At 41.5% G+C, this 19,978-nt stretch overlaps 1 protein-coding gene across 3 annotated transcripts in view; it reads left to right on the top strand.

Annotated features, from left to right (window-relative positions):
- MAL2 (mal, T cell differentiation protein 2) overlaps nucleotides 1–19,978 on the top strand; it is a 117,516-nt gene that overhangs the window by 13,558 nt on the left and 83,980 nt on the right. The window contains exons 2-5 of one of the 3 annotated variants that reach the window (XM_080800475.1): nucleotides 153–323; nucleotides 6,910–7,065; nucleotides 9,848–9,938; nucleotides 13,811–14,715. In XM_080800475.1, coding sequence (XP_080656601.1) covers nucleotides 153–323; nucleotides 6,910–7,065; nucleotides 9,848–9,919 — 399 coding nt within the window. In that variant the 3' untranslated portion in view covers nucleotides 9,920–9,938; nucleotides 13,811–14,715. Of the gene's footprint in view, nucleotides 1–152; nucleotides 324–6,909; nucleotides 7,066–9,847; nucleotides 12,168–13,810; nucleotides 14,716–19,978 lie in introns of those variants that run through there. The other 2 variants (XR_013966647.1, XM_080800474.1) reach the window with 2 other exon arrangements.

Raw genomic sequence — 19,978 nt, 5'->3', positions numbered from 1 at the left:
TGTCCGGCTCGTGCAAGGACAGAGGAAAGGTGGTGGGCGGGGTTGCGAGGCCTGTGTGCCGCGGGCTGGGGAGAAAGCAAGGGTGAGAGGCAGGGGAAGAGCACGTTCAGGTCTGTTGCCCACACCCGTGACGTCTTTTTTCCTTCCTGCAGCTGTTCGGGGGCCTCGTCTGGATCTTGGTTGCCTCCTCCAATGTTCCTCTACCTCTGCTGCAAGGATGGGTCATGTTCGTGTCCGTGACGGCTTTTCTCTTTTCCCTCCTCTTCCTGGGCCTGTTCCTGTCTGGCATGGTGACTCAGATTGATGCCAACTGGAACTTCCTGGTAAGGGATTTTTAAGTCTATTTCAGGAAAATGCGAGAAACGTATAAATATCCTATTCTGTCCTGAAGTGCCTGGTCCCCTGTTCTCTCTGTTGCCTCTGGTGAGAGAGGAAAGGTCCGACCCCCGGGTCTGCTGTGCGGCCGTGTGGCTGCCTTCCCGGGAAGCAGGCTCCCAGTTGGTGAGATTTCTGTCGACAGAGCCGAGCAACCTTTCTGTTACTCCACTATGACTTAGATGACCTTTACTCAAAGACTCTTTTATTTCCTGCAACAAATGACTTGCTTTACAGTTATTGAACTATCAAGGAGGGGCCTTTGGGAGATGGACGCTGTGACATAGATCTTGAAATTTTCCATCGATTTCTGCTTCAGATATTAAATACATACATTCTTTTCAGAAAACCAGTAGCTGTATACTCTCTACTGCAAATACTTAGAAAATGGGATCGTTTATTTTTAATTCCTGTCCTATACTAGTAAGAATTTGTTAATTTTAAGAAATGAATTTATAATCAACCTAATTTTAAAAATTATGATGGCCACTAAATTGGATCAACTTATTTTCGCTTTTGCCGTGTAACAGAGGGGGCCTCCTTCATGCTGAGGCTTATTCCGTCTCTGAGACTATTCCAGAATGGCCAGTGGAGCTTGAATTCCGGTCTGTGGCGGACGGTGCCTGAAGAAGTTTGTGATGAGTTCAGGGAAGAACCTCTGTTCCATTCCAGTCAGTTGCTGATTAGAAACTTAAATCAGGCCTTAGTCAGGATGGTATTGTTCTTTTCAGGTATGGTAACATTGTATCCACCAGCTTTAGGAGGGTTGTTAGGCATATTAAAGAATGTTCCAGAGCGTAAGGAGAGCCATCATCACCCTGGATGTTACCAGCAGTGAAGCCTAGTGGTTGCCCACGAAGCCAACCCTGGGCGCAGGAGGTTAACTGCAAAGTTAAGGAGGGAGCGTGGGGCAAGGGTTACAATCTTGCACGGACTCTGAAAGGAGGTCTGGTGTGTTTAATAGCTGTGTAACCTTGGCCAAAGTATGGAAACTCTGTGACTTCTGATTTCTTCATCTGTAGAATGGTAATAATAGTACCTACCTAGAATTAATGTATTCGGAAGTGCTCATCGGCTTTGTATCTGATCTGTAGTATATGACCCATAATCATCCTAATTCCTTAAATATGTCAAGGCTTGTAGCTTGACACTCTGAAAGTCCTTCTTTTGAGTCACGAAATTGTATACTTTAAACTAATCCTACACTGTATGTTAACTAACTGGACTTTAAATAAAAACTTAAGGAAAAATTATTCCCATCCACATACACACCCATACCCACCCCCACACAGGTGTTTCATAGGTTGCTGATGCAGTGTGTTCCTATGTTTTTGCCTTGCTTTCTCATTAATGATGAGAAAATATTTCTAATAATTTGTCAAGTGATGAAGATCAGAAATCTCTATTTCAGTTACAGATAGATTGCTTAACCTCCTCTTTCAGAATGCTTGGCTCTCCCATATTCACAAATGAATGAATCAGTCCGTACCCAATGTTGGTAAGCACCACCAGGCTCTTTAAGTGTTAAGCTCCAAAGATGGTATTTGGCCAGCAGGAACCAGTATAGCCTGAAGTACTAGTTAATACACAGTCATTGCTTCAACCTGCTACTTCTTCCCAAGTGCTGTGCTCCCTGCCACCCTGTCCTGTCCTCTGGGACCTTCCTGGACCTCCTGGTAGCCCAGCCACTAAAGAGTTACCACCTGGGAAGGTAGTGAGTCTCCAGGGTCCTGCCCTGCCCAGCCTTCCTTCTAATGGTTGATTCACATGCTGTACCAATGTGTACCTATTTTCCCAACATTCTGCCTGTTTTTGTTAGACATATGTTCATACCATCTTCTCTCCTTTCATTTATATTGAGTGTAATTTTTGGTATTGAGTACATCATTAATATCCTTATAAATTCATTAGGTTTCCTAAATATGTGGTTCCCCCCATCTGTAACATTATGTTTGTTGTTCGGACAATAAAATGTAAGAGTATGTGCTGTTTTTTCTTTCTTTATTTTTTTTTTTAATTAAACCACTTAATGAAAGTGGCAACTGAAATTGGAAAGACCCTACCACTGTGTTGCAGAGGTCACCTGCAGAGCTGATCCCATGGTTCTTTAGCTGGGGCCATCCACTCTTTCTGAGGGAGGAAACGGTAGACCCGCGCAGCACTTGGCACAGTGGTGTTCTCTGCACGGCCTTGTCATGGTGGCCACGCTTTCCAAGAGCCAACTCATCATGCCTTTACAGAGCTGACTTAAACGCTAGCCATATTTAGAACAGGCTCCTTTTTTTCTCTCTCTCCTTTTGTGATTTTTCACATAATCAGTCGTTTCTGACCACAGGGTTGCTTTTAGTAGGTTGTGTAATGTATCGTGTATTCTCTCTGCCAGAAAAATTTCTGAGCCATGCGTATCATGGAATCGTCACCAGATGGTCACCGTTTTTAATTGCTGCGTTCTGGAATTGTTAGACTTTAACTGCTCAAAAAATAATTGTTTCCATTTGTGATAACAGTTTAATGTTACCTGCATATAGCACATGAAGGAAACAGGAATGCATTTTGTTGAAGAATTTATTTTCTAAAAGTATTTGTTGTGGGATATTAATTAAAATATTCATGGTTTCTCGCTTTTTGTTGAGCATGAGGTTGGATTAACATTTGTGGTGGTAGATGTCTTCAGAATGTTTTCCCCAGCTTGATGAAATAAAAATATAGTATGTAATATATGTAATAACAAATATTAAATGCTAGAAACTTGCCCTTTTCCAATTTGAGGAAAGAAGCAAGTTTTGATTTTTGAGATTATTTTTCTGGGGTTTTTTTTGTTGTTGTTTTTTGTTTTTTGTTTTGTAGAGAGGAAATAACATTTTGCCTAACTTTAAAATAAGAGATCCCATACTTATTTTCCATTTTTGGAGAGGTGGGATATAAAGGAAGGATATATTTTAGAAAAATAAGAGCTACAAAAAAAAAAAAAAAAAAAAAGGTCCCATGCAATTCAACGTGCTGCACTTTATTTCCCCAAAGTAGGTGGCATATGTTTGCCTGTTGTTGACATCACTTACTGCTGTGAATGCCCCGAACTGTATTTTCTGTTCTGACATTCATTTACTTACTTGAGCTTTATGACAGTTCCTTATGGGAGACTATTACTGTTCTCATTTTTACGGTTGAGGAAGATAAGCTCAGCGTGGCTCTTGTCCCTTTTTCATGCTGCCTTTGTGGAAACCGGGATTCCCCTATTTACAGTGTAGCTTTCTTTAAAAGTAGTTAGTAAACATTTGACCTGAGGAGCAAAACAGGGACTAAAGATAAGAATATGGAGAAGAAAGAAGATGAAAAAATCATGCTCTGCTTAAGGTTGATTACCAGAGCAAAAGGGAAGACAAGCTTGCCACACTCTGGGCTGTGTGACCATCGGGAAGCTTGGCAGAAGACAGAAGAGGAGGAGAATACAAAGGAGACTCAGAAAGAGGCTGGGGCCGTCTGCTTACGGGGAGGTGCCAAGGACTCAGGACAGGTGGTTCACAAAGGGTGGTCCCCGACCAGCGACGGCGGCAGCACCTGGCACCTTGTTTCACGAGCAGATTCTCAGGTCCCACCCAGACATCCCAAATCAGAAACTCAGAAGTTGGGACACAGCAGTCTGTGCTCTAACAAGCTTTTCAGATGACTCTGAGGCCTGCTTACCTTCAAGAACCATCGGTTTTATATAAATGATCTACATTGTCCAAAACAATGAGCAAAAATCTGTGGAAGAGCTTCTTGCATATGTTCCCCACGTAGCAAGAATCCGAATCAGATGCCCGGAAGGCCAGACAGAAATGTGGGTGTGGCTCTCCCGGGTGGGGGATCTTGATGGAGCTCCTGATACACACCGAGTCCTAGGGTAGGCCCTAGGAATACAGTGGTGAATGAGATAGGCCTGTAGTGGCTCTCAGAGTTTGCTGTAGCAGATAGTGTCAGTAAAGAAGTAATAACACAGGGGCGCCTGCGTGGCTCAGTCAGTTAAGTGTCCGCCTTGAGCTCAGGTCATGATCTCAGGGTCCTTGGATCGAGCCCTGTATGGGGCTCCCTGCTCAGTGGGGAGTCTACTTCTCCCTCTCCCTCTCCCTTTGCCCCTCCCCTCTGCTCATGTCCTCTTTCTCTCTCTCTCTCTCTCTCTCTCTCTTTCTCTTTCAAATAAATAAATAAAATCTTTAAAAAACAAAAAGAAATAATTACACAATTGATGCATTAATCACAATGATGTTAATGGCCAAGCAGGGAGTGTTCAGGATATTAAAGAGCGTATCTTTCATCTCAGGTCCACTAGGAAGCAGACTGTATGATGAATTTAAAAGTGCAAGAGATTTGGGGGCACCTGGGTAGCTCAGGCGGTCAAGCGTCTGACTCTTGATTTCAGCTCAGGTCAGGATCTCGGGGTCATCAGATCAAGCCCCGAGTTGGACTCCAGGCTAAGCTTGGAGCCTGCATAAATTCTCTCTCTCCCCCTCTCCCTCTGTCTGTCTCCCCTGCTCCTGCTGTCTCTCTCTAAAACAAACAAACAAAACCACCAAACAAACAAACAAAACTCCAAAAACTGCAAGAGACTTTTTTTCAGGGGAAGGGGAAGAGATAGTACCTGTCTGGGGAGGGAAATGGGGAAAAGGGTGATGGGGAGGGAAATGGGATAAAGCAGGAAAGTCCTAGAGTGGGCTGCAGATCAACGGTCTTACCCAAGTTAATGAGAAACTCAGGGGCCCAGGCTTTGCCTTAAGAGTCTTGCATTAGGCAAAAGTGGCCAGGCACCAATGTCCCCACTGTGCCGTCATTATCTGGGGACTGCTGGGAGGGATACAGCAGTACCCTAACCCACCAAAGCCAAAGCGGTCAGCTAACTAGACTCCTCACAAAGCGACTGTGTGCCCTACGGGATTATCAATGCGCAAGGGCCCAGGAGACCATCGGGAGCTGCTTCACAAAGACGTGTAGCCCCCACTGCATGTTGCCTGCCTGATTCTGACGTCCAGGAGCCTGCAGAGTGATTTTCTGGCCAGGGTTGCCGTGAATTCGGTCCATCTCCTCCAACACCTTAGGATACCTAGGACCTAGGATGATATGGGTAGCTGATCGCAGCGGCTGATGCTCTGAGAGATGGGAGGGTGGCATGAGCCGAGGCTGGTGAAGACCAAGAGTTGCAGCCATGTCACCAGACTTCTCCTGCCCCTCCTAAGTTCACCTGAGCCACTTCCCAGGGTCCACCTCAGTAATTTAGATGAGCACCTAGTGACCTCAACCATATTTTTCTCTACTCTTAATTACTAATTGAGATCCAGCTCTATTACTTTTAATCCCTAAAAGTAGTGACATTTGGACTTTGACCTTCATCAGTTAACATCTGTTGCATAGCTCTGTGGATCTGAGCACTTCTGCTATGGAGTAGACACATGATCAGTCTGTCACACTGTTCTTGAGTCTTTTAAAGGCATTGGTGAGTCAGCTTCTACATTAGAGGTGCTAAGTAGAGTGTATTTTTAGTGCATACCTTTGTAATTCCCACTCCTGGTGAGTTAAATTTCCTTATTATTCTAGTTGGAGTAAGAACCATTCTCATGGACAATTGACAGTTTTGTTTGCTGAATGGGCCTTTACAAAGGCAGTGTGTTGTTTTTTCTCCGAAATGTTGCTGTTATCAATGACAGTTTGATAGCAGAGAGAAGGTGGAATTTGGAACCAGACAGCCCTATGTGGGTTTGGGGTCTCCTTTCAAAAAGGTTATGTTTGAATGGCTTTAGAATAGTCATGCAATTAAAAAAATCACTTGTTTATAAAGTGGGATTAATAAATGGCGATTGTAAGGATGAATGACAATGAATGTAAAGTAGCAGGTATCTGGGAGCTGTTGACAAAAATACACAGCAGTGTGTGGACGAACATTAGTTCATGTAAGACGGTGTAAATTCCAGCAAAGTTACGCTTCACGATGCCAGCAACACGTGAGATCACATTATGACAAGCGAGTTTTGTTTGAGAGTTCCTATACTTTTTGTCGAAGTATATGATATATAATTTGCTTTTTTTTTTTAGAATAGAGGGAGATATGGTATTGAGTTCTATGATGTCATAAGTCTTCTGCATTCTTCAGTAAATGGGGTGACAGTCTAATGGATGAAAATAATAATTGCTCAGAAAAAAGACTTAATTATAAAATGTATGTATGTATATTATTATATAACTACATAATATACTACAATAATACGACTATTATCCAATAACTATAATAGCAAGGCATATGAAAGTATGTATTTTATTATAAAATTCAGGACATTGGGTTCATCGGCACATCGATTACAGCAGGTCAGTTGGTTTTCATTTGGATTCTAATAGCTTGACGTTGTTCAAGCCCCCAAAGTAAATTTCGAGTATAGCTGAAGACTGTTTGATTAAGTGGTCTCGCCCTCCTGAATCTAAACCTCAGGAGTTGAAATAAGGAACAGAAAAATAAAAAAGTATTACTTTTAATTACAGGTGTCTTTTTTTGTTTTCCTCCTCTTTCAGGATTTTGCATACCATTTTACAGTGTTCGTCTTCTACTTTGGAGCCTTTCTCCTGGAAGCAGCAGCCACATCCCTGCATGACCTGCGCTGCAACACGACCGTGACCGTGCAGCCGCTCTTGAGCGACAACCAGTATAACATAAACGTAGCAGCCACAGTGAGTGTCCATGAGTCCAGATGACCAGCACCCCCACCCCCATGGTCCCGGTCTCCCAGAAACGCCTCGGGCAGCCATTGCTTTCTCTAACAGGAGCCATTCGATTCCACATAGACAAGCTATTTATCTGTATAATAACCTCATGAGCAAAGTTCCGCCCTTAGCCCCGGTGTTATAGTCCCTGATGCAGGTGACTGCCAGCCCATGGTCGTGGCTGGCCTGACACAACAGAGCCTACTTTGTAGAAAGAATTCATTGTGCTTTTTACTTCCTCTAACTTTAGATGTGGTGAGGGAGATTTGTCCTTCCGTGGTCGGTACCTGCTTGTAATTCATTTTAATTCAGTGAGTGCTTAGGGAGAGCCTACCACGAAGGAGGAAATTGGTGGGGTGTTGGGGACAGGGATGAACCACGTACAGCTCCTGCCCCTGAGGAGTGTCCAGAGGGCTGAAGGGGGTAAATATTCCCACCATGACAATAGATGACATACAGATGAAATGCATTCCATGGGGAAATTTTTTGAAATTTTTAGTCCTCCTTAATTCACGTACTAAGTGAGTTTGTTATTTCTTATTGACATGGGTAATTTGAAGAAATACTACATTATTTCTGTTTTTATAATTTTGAAAGTGTCAGAAATCCAAATTATTCCCTGAATATGTTGATATTTAATATGGCCCGTGGCAAGTTAGTGACCCTAATGTTTCACTATTGTACGTAGGTAGTCTATATAAACAGCCCGGGACTCCCCCATATAGCCATTAAAATCTACCAGCACTTTCTAAAATGATAGAAATATCCCATATATGCACAATTTAATATGGTGGCTACTAATTAATCCATTAATTCATTCCTTTTAATTCATTACATTTAAATTTAAATAGCCGCATGTGGCTGGTGGCTCTCATATTGGACAGTACAGGTCTAGAGTCTGGGTTTTGAAGGGTGGAGGCGCGATGATTCTAAGACCTACAGCCATCAGGTTCCCAAGCCTCTGTCCAGATTTGTCAAAATTTATTCACTGAGTGTCTACAATGAATTAGACAATTTGTGGATTGCAACAGAAAGGAGACCTGGTCCCAATTTTGATAGGCTTATAGTTTAGATCAATGATTTTTACACTTTCTTTTATGAGAAGTGAAATTGCTTCACTTAATGAAGTCTTGCTGAAAACCCAGTAAGTATATACAGAAGACAAGAGCACAGCTGCTCTAGTTGGAGTGGGAGACAAGGGGCTTGACTGACGCCTATCCATCCTTCTCCTGAAGCCACCTCTGCCCACCACATCATCTCTGAGGCACTGCCGTGGGATCCGTATTATCCAGAGACCACAGTTAGGAAACCACTGGTTTTAACAATGTTGTGAAGTGAAGAAAAGTTCAGGGACTTGGAATTGACTTTTTTCCTACCAAGCGTCCTTCCAGAGTCATCAGTTCTCTTTGGATTTTCCTTCACTCTGCCCATCCGTTCCTTTACAGGGGTGCAGGCTGCGTTCTCATGGCCGCTCAGATCCTTGAAGTAGTACTGAATGGGTCTACTTATAGTTGCCCTAAGAGCCCACTTTCGTAAGAGTAGTGGGTGCTCAAGTGCTTTGTGGACGGTACATGTCATTGATTTCTCACCAACATTCCTTTGTCCTAAGAGCCCAGTTTTCAGGGTTCTCCATGGTGTGGTCTTCTGGCTGACCCTCTTCTGTGACTTTGTCCCTGCGATCCTTCCCTTTCTCTCTGCTTAAGTGAAAGTGCCTTGGTAAACCTCAACATGCTTTTAGTTCTACAGTACCCCCCATCTCATCCATACCCTCCTGCAGAATTTCTGAGTTTTAACACTACCTAAATGTATGAGCCATGCTTTTGTGACATGCCATTGATTCCCTTACTTTACTTTTATTTCAATGCACCTGAGAGAGGAAAATGCATTTTCACTAATAATACATACCAGAAGTGGTCGTTCTCATCTAGCAGACAGTGTCTAGATTAGAGATGTGTCAAAGAGACAGCCAGCAGAGCAGGCCAGGGAGAATTGCAGAGTGGCAGTTAGAGAATGGCCATGTTCCCCAGGGGAATCCGGTATTCCTTCTCAGAGCTAGAGCTTCCTGGTAAAGGATCCCTGCACTAAATCATGTTTTACCATATTCGGTTGCTTTGTCTTACAGTTTTCTATGGCTCATGAATTCCCAAAGGATGAGGACACTATCTACTCTTTGACTATCTGCACCAGATGTACTGACGTACACATAGTTGGTGCTAAAGAAATCCTTGTCAGATAGTAAGGGCGGTAATTCAGAGTTGAGTGCAGGTTTCAGAACTATCTCCTATGCCAGTCTGTTGATTCATTTCTGTGGCTTTACTTTGTTCGCTTCTGAGGCATTTTCCACTGTCACAGGAAGGGTTTGATGCATCCTCAAGTTCCGATACTTGTACTTTTCTTGGCCGTGAAATCACTGTATGAATAGACACCTTGTACTGACTTTTTGAATATCGTGTCGGGGGTTGTAGAAGTATTTAACAAGTGAGTCCAGCACGTGAACAAAGGTTCAACCTAAGGCTACCCACCAATGAGAAAATTATGGGGGGCCAGAATGTTTAAAAGAAGGGTTAATGTTGTGCGGGGGTGAAACACAGTCGTACAGATCATCAAAAAGATGACTATAAACTATTTTCGTACGTGTTGAAGTATCTTTAGGTAGGTTGATCAGTGTTCAGATAGTTGTTCTTTAGAATAAGTGTTTTCTTAAAGTCAGTGTTATAAATCTGATGAGCTTTTGTTTCCTTTTTCTTAGATTTTTGCCTTTGTGACAACAGCTTGTTATGGTTGCAGTTTGGGTCTGGCTTTACGAAGATGGCGACCGTGACACTCCTTAGAAACTAACGGTCTGTGTTGCTTTCATTGGTCTATTTTATATGTCTGATCCATTTGGATACCATTTTGTCCAGAGAGAACAACATTCCAAAAGTAATCTGTTTAGTATGTGGAGAGAATCTAAATAACAAGTATTGGTTCATTTCGTGGATGGAATTTTAATGTTATTATGATGTTAAACAGAGAAATGACCTTTAATTTTACATCTGTCTCTTTTTTAAAGAAAATTTTCCTTTATAGCCATAAAATATACAGATACTGCTCATGAAAAAAGGGTATCTCTTTTGTTTAATTGCTGAGTCACCTAAACCTTACTTTTAATAGGTAACGAAAATTTCCTTAAAAAACAAGAAACAAAAAGCAAAAACAAACCACATTTTAAATAGCCTTCCCACTGAACTCTGTCTTTTAGCATAAAACAAAGATTGGCACCCTGTTTTCTAAAGGTCCAGATGGTAAATATTTTAGGCTTTGTGGGCCATGCGGTCTCTGTTGCAAAAATTCAACCCTGCTGTTACTTTGTGGAAGCAGCCATAGGCAATAGCAAATGAATGAGTGAGCGTGTGTCCCAATAAAACTTGATTCAGGAAGACGAAGCAGGCTGGATTTGGCCTGTGGGCTGCAGGCTATCGTTTGCCAACCTCTGGTGTAACGCTTTAGTTATATTTTACGTATTTTACTGAACTGATCCCAAAAGGTATAAAACGAGATAAGTCATGTAATATTTAGCCTCATTATGCAATAATCACGTTGCCTTTGTGTTAATGGTCAAGTACTTACCCTTGAAGTGGTGGATAGTTTTTCAGGCAAATTCAAGCAGAGTCTTGGGTACAGGAAAAAGTAATTTGTGAAGTAAATCCTAGTTGCTTAATCAAACTAAGGGTCTCTTAACAACTGAGCAAACCTCTCATCTGGCATCCTTAAAATGAGATCCCCAGAGACCATTCACCACTACTGGAACTGGTATCTAGCCACTAATGTCTTACTTTGGGTTTATTTATGCTTCAGAATATAGCTGTTTGTCCTGCGCATGAACATACGAATATTTGTGTGTAGATATATGAGGCTTTACCAAATAGAGCTTCCCTGAAAAGTTAACTTTTTACTTCTCATTATTTCATATTACTTTCTCAGTTAAATTTGAATAGAGTACTAAATATAATTTAAAGTTGAAGCTTCTTACGTGTTTTGATAATAGCCCCAACATCTTTGTTGTTTTGCCTTGGTAACAGATATATGAAATCAGTTGTAAAACAACAGCCATCCTAAAAACTTGTCTCTGGCCGAATTGCACAGAAAATATCTTAATGCATCTGTTAGAGACCCTGGTTGTGGGAAGGTGCCAAAAAATGGCTTGAATGGGAGAACAAGTAAGAGTTCAGTCCCAGATCCCACCACACTGTCCAAGCAGGATACTTATGTCCTGCCCCAGGTGGGCTTCCTCTGGGAAAAGCGGGGTTTGGCCATTCAAAACCTTCAGCGCTTTGCCTTTTTTTTGGCTGAGTCATCCCCTGAGAGTGCCATGTCTGAATTGTGCTACTAGATTTCATGGAATGTAGAACAGTCCCAAGTGAGTCACATGATCAATGCTGAGTGAGCAGATGGCATTTATATAATAATCCCCTAGAAAGAAGAATCTTATCAGAGTTTGGTTCGTGATATAAAGACGCGTTTCAATATGTGGCAAGAAGAAATCAGTCTAAGACTTTCAACTCATGTCCTATCTTTTCTATAGTATCTGACTTCCTTGGTTTTTCTAGCTTCATACCACACACTTAAACCTGTATTATGAATTGTATATTACAAAGTCATAAATGTGCCATAAGGATATATAGTTCATTCAAGTTGGAATCGTTTAAAGTTAGTCTGCTAGATTTAGTTGTGAGATTTTATTTTTGTTTCCAGAGTATAACAGGTCTATGCTTGGTGGCATTAAATTAAATGATCTCATGAAATGGCTTTAGTGGCACTTTTGTAAATGGATTGCTTCTAGATCATTAAGAACCAAGCCTAAAACTCATCTGACTGTGAATACCTACATTTGTAGATTAATCGTGTTCTGGGTTTGTGAATTGAGTGACAAAGCACTTGAACAAAAATTATGACATTTGAGAATTTCTTTATATATGCTGTAGAGATGAGAAAGTGTTGGTTGGTTTTAAAATCTGGTTACTTCATGATGAAAAGAAATTTATTTTATAAGTGTTATGACTCTAATAAAGTATTCATTTGATAATCTCTTTTGGTCATCTATTTTTTATACAATTCACTTTGAAATTCAGTTAAATGTTTGATGTAAACTTGACTGATTTGAAATTTCTAGACTCACCATATATCAAAGTTCTGCTTTAAACATTTCAAAGATAAGTCTCTCAGGAAATGTCAGTGAGCATTTTTTCTTTGGTGAAGGTCAAAGAGGTAAGTCTTTGGAAGTAATATTTTAAAGAAAGTTTAAATTATACTCTATTTTATTTAAAAGCACTTATATAGTGCTTACTCTGTGCCAGGCAGTATTCTCGGCATTTTTTCTTTAAGATTTTGTTTATTTATTTGAGAGAGAGAGAGTGAGGGAGAGCATGAGAAGGGAGAAGGTCAAAGGGAGAAGCGGACTCCCCATGGAGCTGGGAGCCCGATAAGGGACTCAATCCTGGGACCCCAGGATCATGACCTGAGCTGAAGGCAGTCGCTTAACCAACTGAGCCACTCAGGTGCCCTCGGCACTTTTTCAAATATTAGCTCATTTAATCCTCATCATGACAACTTTGTGGGATAGACAGTATCATCTCCTCTGAAAGATGAGGGAACTAGGGGCACTGGGGTGGTTCAGTTGGTTAAATATCTGACTCTCCGTCTCAGCTCTGGTCTTGACCCCAGGGTCGTGGGTTTGAGCCCTGTGTTGGGCTCCATGCTGGGCACGCAGCCTACTTAAAACAAACAAAACAAACAAACAGATGAGGGAACTAAAACACAGACCTTAAGTGACATCGGGGTCATATGTCTAGCAAGAGTAGACACATGAGTAGCCAGCAGTCTGGCTCCCGAGTTCAGACACCGAATGTCTGTGTATCCCTCGGTTCTTCAAGATTTTACCTATTTTATATGTATAGAAATGTGACCCTTCCCCTCCAAAAAAAAGTTTTTAGCAGAATGTTAAATATAATTGTTTGTAGCAGATGTCATCTTTTAGAACTCTTTTGTCAGATCCAAGGACTTGTGAGTTTAGCTTTAAGACTTTAGACCAGACCTCCATTACAGGGGGAAAGTTAGGCAGCTTTGGTCTGCGAAGGCCCCCGGAGAGCTTGGCTACCTATTTCTCTGGCCCAGTAATTCCGGCCCCAGAGTGTGGGCCCTTAGTCTCCTGCATTGCCTTACAAGTCAGCCCTCTGTTGAATTAGCCTGGCTTCCCGGTCAGCCCTGGAATGGACATCAGAAGGGTTCTCTAGTCTGAATTGTACCATTTGGTCTTGACTTGTAAACTGTCAGTTTCCACCTCTGCATGTTCAGAATCTGGAATTTGAAGTCATTGTCACGAAGGTTCAAATTGGTTATAAAGTGAGCCAGTGTCTCAGGTGGCCACGTGATGTATCCACATGGGAGGGGTCCAGAGTTGAAAGGGAGATGATCATCTTTAGAACACATATGGATTTTCAGTAATGCTTCGAAAGCTCATCTTCTTAGAGAGAGTGGGCAGTAGGTCAGTACCAGTTGCTCTCTCTGGAGCCTTCTTCCCTCACCGTCTTTGGGTCTTTGCTCAGTTGTCTCACACCAGCACTCCTTCTTCTCTTTTCCTGCATTTCTCCTAGGCACTTAGGACATATTTTTTAAATATAGCCTGAAGAGCATCTATTTTATTTACTTATGCATTTGTCCTTTTCTCCACTAGGAGGTAAAGTTTACGGGCAGGAGCCTTCTACTCTGTTTACGGCTCCATCTCCAACGCCTGGAAGAGCGCCTAGCAAATAGCATGTGCCCAGTAATTAGACCTTGAGTTAGCAAGTGGATGAATGTTATAGCAATACCTCCCTGTGTGTTCCAGTCGATATACTGTATAAAAATTGATCCTGTAAGCACTTGAAGTTTTCTGGTATAAAATGGCTAGGCATTTTTCACCTAGCTCTGGATGTAGTTAGAGTGAATTCTACCTTACAAGTCCTCTAGTAATTAAATATATGTGTATTGTAAAAATGTTATGTGATCAGTCTTCTATAGCAGAGGAGCTATGCATATAAAAATTAAGCAACCTGTGTAAACTCATTAGATCTTTATTCCAGCTTTTTCCATGATGAAAGACATCACTGTAGACCCACCTGACTTAGTCCTCAAAGCATCATCTGAAGTAAGAACTGATGGCCAAAGGCTGTCATTCTTCTATAATTATGATGGAAGTGGAGGGCTCTGGCTAGTGGTTTTTGCTAAAAATTATGATACTCACTATTCTAAGTGTAACAAGAGGTGGAGGTATCTGTGTATATATCGTGTGGCATTTTGATTTTTCATGTCTGCCAACTTCAAGCTTTATCCTTGGGTATGCATGAGAGGTTTTCCAGATGAAGGATATTATTGAATTCCCTAATTGCAGTTACGTGTGTTATTCTAAGTATACCTGATATCCTGAGTCGATGCACAGTTTTGCCAAAGCAGTGAAGTTCTGATGTATCAGTATACTGGGCCACATGGCCTTTTCATGAAATTGTGCATGTCATTGATTATTGAATACGCCATCTTACCGAATACACTAAAACTTTAGTGTGGAAAATTTTTGGAATATGAATAAACTCATTTATATACAAAAATATATAAAATATTTAATAGTGGTTAACACAAGATTTGTTGCTTTTGAACAATTTAACATCCAGCTCAATTTCTGAACATGCCTACCTTATTTATGTATATGAAATATATGAACTGGTGTCAACCTATTTTAACTTTAATTTTAAATCATAAAATACAGTTAAAATATTTTCTCATATCACACTGTGTAGTAAATTACCCTGAATATTTCTTAAGGCACTGACACTCATTTTGGAGACCCCAGGAAAGAATGGATCATTGATCTGGAGGTCAGCTGCCTGGATTTATGTCTTCTACTGGTTTGAATGAACTGTTGAATAAAATAATAAGGGAAAGTGTCTCATATAGGGTCTGGCAGCCATAGACATGGTCTTTTATCTATACTTTTGCTTTGGTTTCCTGGTGAGATGAGAGCTACTACTTCATTTGTTTTGAGTAGAAAGCTGCCTATCTCTAAAAAATTAACTCGTGGTCAAATTTTTATGGAACGAATATATTCTCAGCAAATGCATATGATATTATACTCTTTCCCAGTGTGAGATGAGTAAGGTTTTGCCTCAGACAGTTTTTTAATAGTTATATTTTCAGTGTTCATTAGGAAAGTATAAATTGCACATCCAAGGCATACTTTCAGGGATATCATTCAGCATGAAACTAAATAAACATTTAAGTAGGAAAAAATAGCCCATTAAGAGCTGTATGACTTGAAGTGAGTCACTTTATTTAAGCCTATATACTCATCTGCAATGCTGATCATATTTGCAAACCTGTGACAGTAGGTCCTTTGGATAGAGGAACCCAAGAATGAGTTAAAGATATAAGCAATTGATTAGAGGTAATGCCTATGAAAGATAAAGAGAAGAAGGACAAGGTAGGAAGAGTTTCAAACTGTGTCCTAGTTTTGAGAAAGTCTCAACCAGCTTACCAGGGAGCTCCCACACCGAGATTGCCCACAGAGGAGTCCCATGCTAGCTTGAAAAGATGAACCCCACACGCACACCGGGCTCAGTCATTGGCCTTGGATTGCCCAGAAAGACTATGATCTCAACTCCTTGGCTCACAAGCTGAAGGAAGATCCTGACGCCCCTATAACTGGAGGCTCTCCAAGAACCGCCCTCCCCGTGGATGATAATCTTTTGGAGGTTGGAACAGCACACTTGGTGACTGCCACTTTCTGCCCCTTGTGCCAGATAAATCTACTTCTCCATACATGTCCTGGGAGCCACTTCTCCAAGGTCCCAGGGACCTCTTGACCTCAGGGAAGAATTAGAACAAGGAAGTTAGTGAGACAAACCACTAGCTCTATCACTGCAGTTAATCTTGGGGTCACCACTGGTAGCAGCCACCACCACCCTCTCCAGGTCTTGGTCACTAATTTGCGGTTGTGACCCCAACTCTCATCCCTGAGGGGTCTAAACTCTTGTCAGCAATACCTTTTACAGGTAAGGGTCACTGCCCTTGTCCATTCACAATCACTGTTGGACAAGGAAATACCGAAAAGGTACCCAGGTGTGTTATCACCTGAGTTCCATACACATTCCTCCCTGTTCCCATTGTGTAATAACAGCCCTCCTCCTTCCTGACCACGATCAGTAAGGCCTGCCAAAATGGTGAATCCTTTGTGCCTGCTGGTTTCCCAAAGCCAACGTGCCTCAACGGAAGCCACAGCTTGCAGTTCAATGAGAGCTTTGCTCTATTCCCTGGTAAGAATGAACTTCCCTTGAGGATCCAAACAGTAACCATACAGAGTGTAAAGTTGCAAAGGCAGGCTCTATGAAGGCCACAGTGAGTCATGGGGAGTGATGATAAATGGGGCTACTCCTGTTTCTACCTCCTTTTTCACCAGCACCATGAGTTCTTTTGGGGACACAGTGTCCTGTAGAAGTTTCAGACTCAATGCATATCTGGCATCTAGGAAGATGACTCCCTGCTCTCACGGCATATTGGCTCTAACCTGGTGCTTCAAAAAGCCCTCCATAATGTTACTGTGCATGAGACTGTAAACGTTCTCACCTCAAGACACTTTTCCTTCCACAAATGTGCATGAGATAAAACCCAAGAAAACAGGGGTAAATCCCCATGACCTTGGATTCAACAGTGGCTTTGCAGATATGACATCAAAAGGACAGCAACATAAGAACGATTAGGTAAATTTAACATCAGAATTCAGAATTCTTATGCACCAAAGACGCTATCCAGAAAGTGAAAAGACAACTTACTGAAAGGAAAAAATTGCAATTCATATCACTGGTAAGGGTCCAGTATCTAGAATATATAAGTAACTCTTACAACTCAACAACAAAAAGACAACCCAGTTTAAAAATGGGCAAAGGACTTGAGTGGATATTTCTCTAAAAAGGAAATAGCCAAAAAACACATGAAAAGATGCTAAATATCTTTAGCCACCAGGGAATGCAAGTCAAAACCACAAGGAGATATCACTTCACACCCATTAGAGTGGCTGTAATATTTTTTTAAAAGAAAAATAATTAAGTTGGAACCCTCATTCATTACTGCTAAAAATGTGAAATGGAGGGCGCCTGGGTGGCCCAGTCAGCTGAGCATCTAACTCTTGGGATTGAGCCCTGTGTTAGGCTCCATGCTCCGCAGAGTCTGCTCCTCTCCCTCTGCCTCTTCCCCTGCTCGTGCATGGTTTCTCTAAAACAAATACATCTTTAAAAAAAGAAAGAAAAAGAATGTAAGATGGTAGTCATTGCAGTAGACACTTTCATTCCTCAAAATATTTTAGCAGAGGTACATAGAATTATCACCTGACCTAGCAAGCAATTCCATTCCTAGATATATACCCCACCCCAAAGAGCTGAAAACATGTTCAAAGAAATACCTGTCCAGCACTATTCACTATAGTGAAAAAGTGGAAACAACCCAAATGACCATCATTGGATGAATGGATAAACAAATGTGATCTGTGCATAAAATGGAATATTAATAAGCCATAAAAGGAGTGTGGTACTGACATGCTAAATGTGGATGAACCTAGAAAACATGCTAACCCAGAGAAACCTACAAACCATGGTACTTCCATCATTTTGGCTAAGAAAGCACGGTGCAGGAATTTGGCTTCTTCAGAGGGGATGCTCCAGAATGCAGCTGACAACTACAGGCCTACCAGTTTTACAAGAAAAGGCAGTTTCCTGAATCCTTGCAGGGTTTTTCTCATGCCCTCTGGAGTGCAGATCTTACCAAGGTCTTCAGTGAGCTCTTGTGCTCATCCTGATGTCATTGTCATGGATCAGTATTGTGTGCTGTGGTTATGTCAAGATTGTCCAGATCTCTACAGACTATGTATCATGACACACAGCAGAAGAGCTATCCTAGTTCTGGGACAAATCTGTAATGTGTATTACTATCTGATCCATGGGAAAGCCAACTGTTTCTGATGCCCTTTTTTGCTTAAGAAGGAACAAACTCCTGGGACACCTGGGTGGTGCAGTTGATTAAGCATCCGACTCTAGGTTTTGGCTCAAGTCATGATCTTGAGGTCCTGAGATGAGCCCTGTGTCAGGCTCCATACTCAGCACAGAGTCTACTAAAGATTCTCTTTCTCCCTCTCCCTCTGCTCCTCCTGCTGATGCTCTCTCTCTTTTTCTCTCAAATAAATAAATCTTTTTTTAATTTTTTAATTTTTTTTATAAACATATAATGTATTTTTATCCCCAGGGGTACAGGTCTGTGAATCGCCAGGTTTACACACTTCACAGCACTCACCATAGCACATACCCTCCCCAATGTCCATAACCCCACTCCCCCTCTCCCGACCCCCTCCTCCCAGCAACCCTCAGTTTGTTTTGTGAGATTAAGAGTCAGTTATGGTTTGTCTCCCTCCTGATCCCATCTTGTTTCATTTATTCTTCTCCTAACCTCCCATGTTGCATCTCCACTTCATATGATCATATGATCATATGATAGTTGTCTTTCTCTGACTGACTTATTTCACTAAGCATAATACCCTCTAGTTCCATCCACGCCGTCACAAATGGCAAGATTTCATTTCTTTTGATGGCTGCATAGTATTCCATTGTGTATATATACCACTTCTTCTTTATCCATTCATCTATTGATGGACATCTAGGTTCTTTCCATAGTTTGGCTATTGTAGACACTGCTGCTATAAACATTCGGGTGCACATGCCCCTTCGGATCACTACGTTTGTATCTTTAGGGTAAATAACCAGTAGCGCAATTGCTGGATCATAAGGTAGTTCTATTTTCAACTTTTTGAGGAACCTCCATGCTGTTTTCCAGAATGGTTGCCCCAGCTTGCATTCTCACCAACAGTGTAGGAAGGTTCCCCTTTCTCTGCATCCTTGCCAGCATCTGTCATTTCCTGACTTGTTAATTTTAGCCATTCTGACTGGTGTGAGGTGGTATCTCATTGTGGTTTTGATTTGTATTTCCCTGATGTGGAGTGATGTGGAGCACTTTTTCATGTGTCTGTTGGCCATCTGGATGTCTTCTTTGCAGAAATGTCTGTTCATGTCGTCTGCTCATTTCTTGATTGGATTATTTGTTCTTTGGGTGTTGAGTTTGCTAAGCTCTTTAAAGATTTTGGACACTAGCCCTTTATCTGATATGTCGTTTGCAAATATCTTCTTCCATTCTGTCAGTTGTCTTTTGGTTTTGTTAACTGCTTCCTTTGCTGTGCAAAAGCTTTTGATCTTGATGAAATCCCAATAGTTGATTTTTGCCCTTGCTTCTGTTGCCTTTGGCAATGTTCCTAGGAAGACGTTGCTGCGGCTGAGGTCGAAGAGGTTGCTGCCTGTGTTCTCCTCAAGGATTTTGATGGATTCCTGTCTCACATTGAGGTCCTTCATCCATTTTGAGTCTATTTTCGTGTGGGGTAAGGAAATGGTCCAATTTCATTTTTCTGCATGTGGCCATCCAATTTTCCCAGCACCATTTGTTGACGAGGCTGTCTTTTTTCCATTGGACATTCTTTCCTGCTTTGTCGAAGATTAGTTGACCATAGAGTTGAGGGTCTATTTCTGGGCTCTCTATTCTGTTCCATTGATCTATATGTCTGTTTTTGTGCCAGTACCATGCTGTCTTGATGATGACAGCTTTGTAATAGAGCTTGAAGTCCGGAATTGTGATCCACCAACTTTGGCTTTCTTTTTCAATATTCCTTTGGCTATTCGAGGTCTTTTCTGGTTCCATATAAATTTTAGGATTATTTGTTCCATTTCTTTGAAAAAAATGGATGGGATTTTGATAGGGATTGCATTAAATGTGTAGATTG

This window comes from Martes martes, assembly GCF_963455335.1.
Source record: "Martes martes genome assembly, chromosome: 4".
NCBI lineage: Eukaryota > Metazoa > Chordata > Mammalia > Carnivora > Mustelidae > Martes > Martes martes.
Note: the sequence above shows the minus strand (reverse complement) of the source record. Positions and strands in the feature narration are given on the sequence as shown.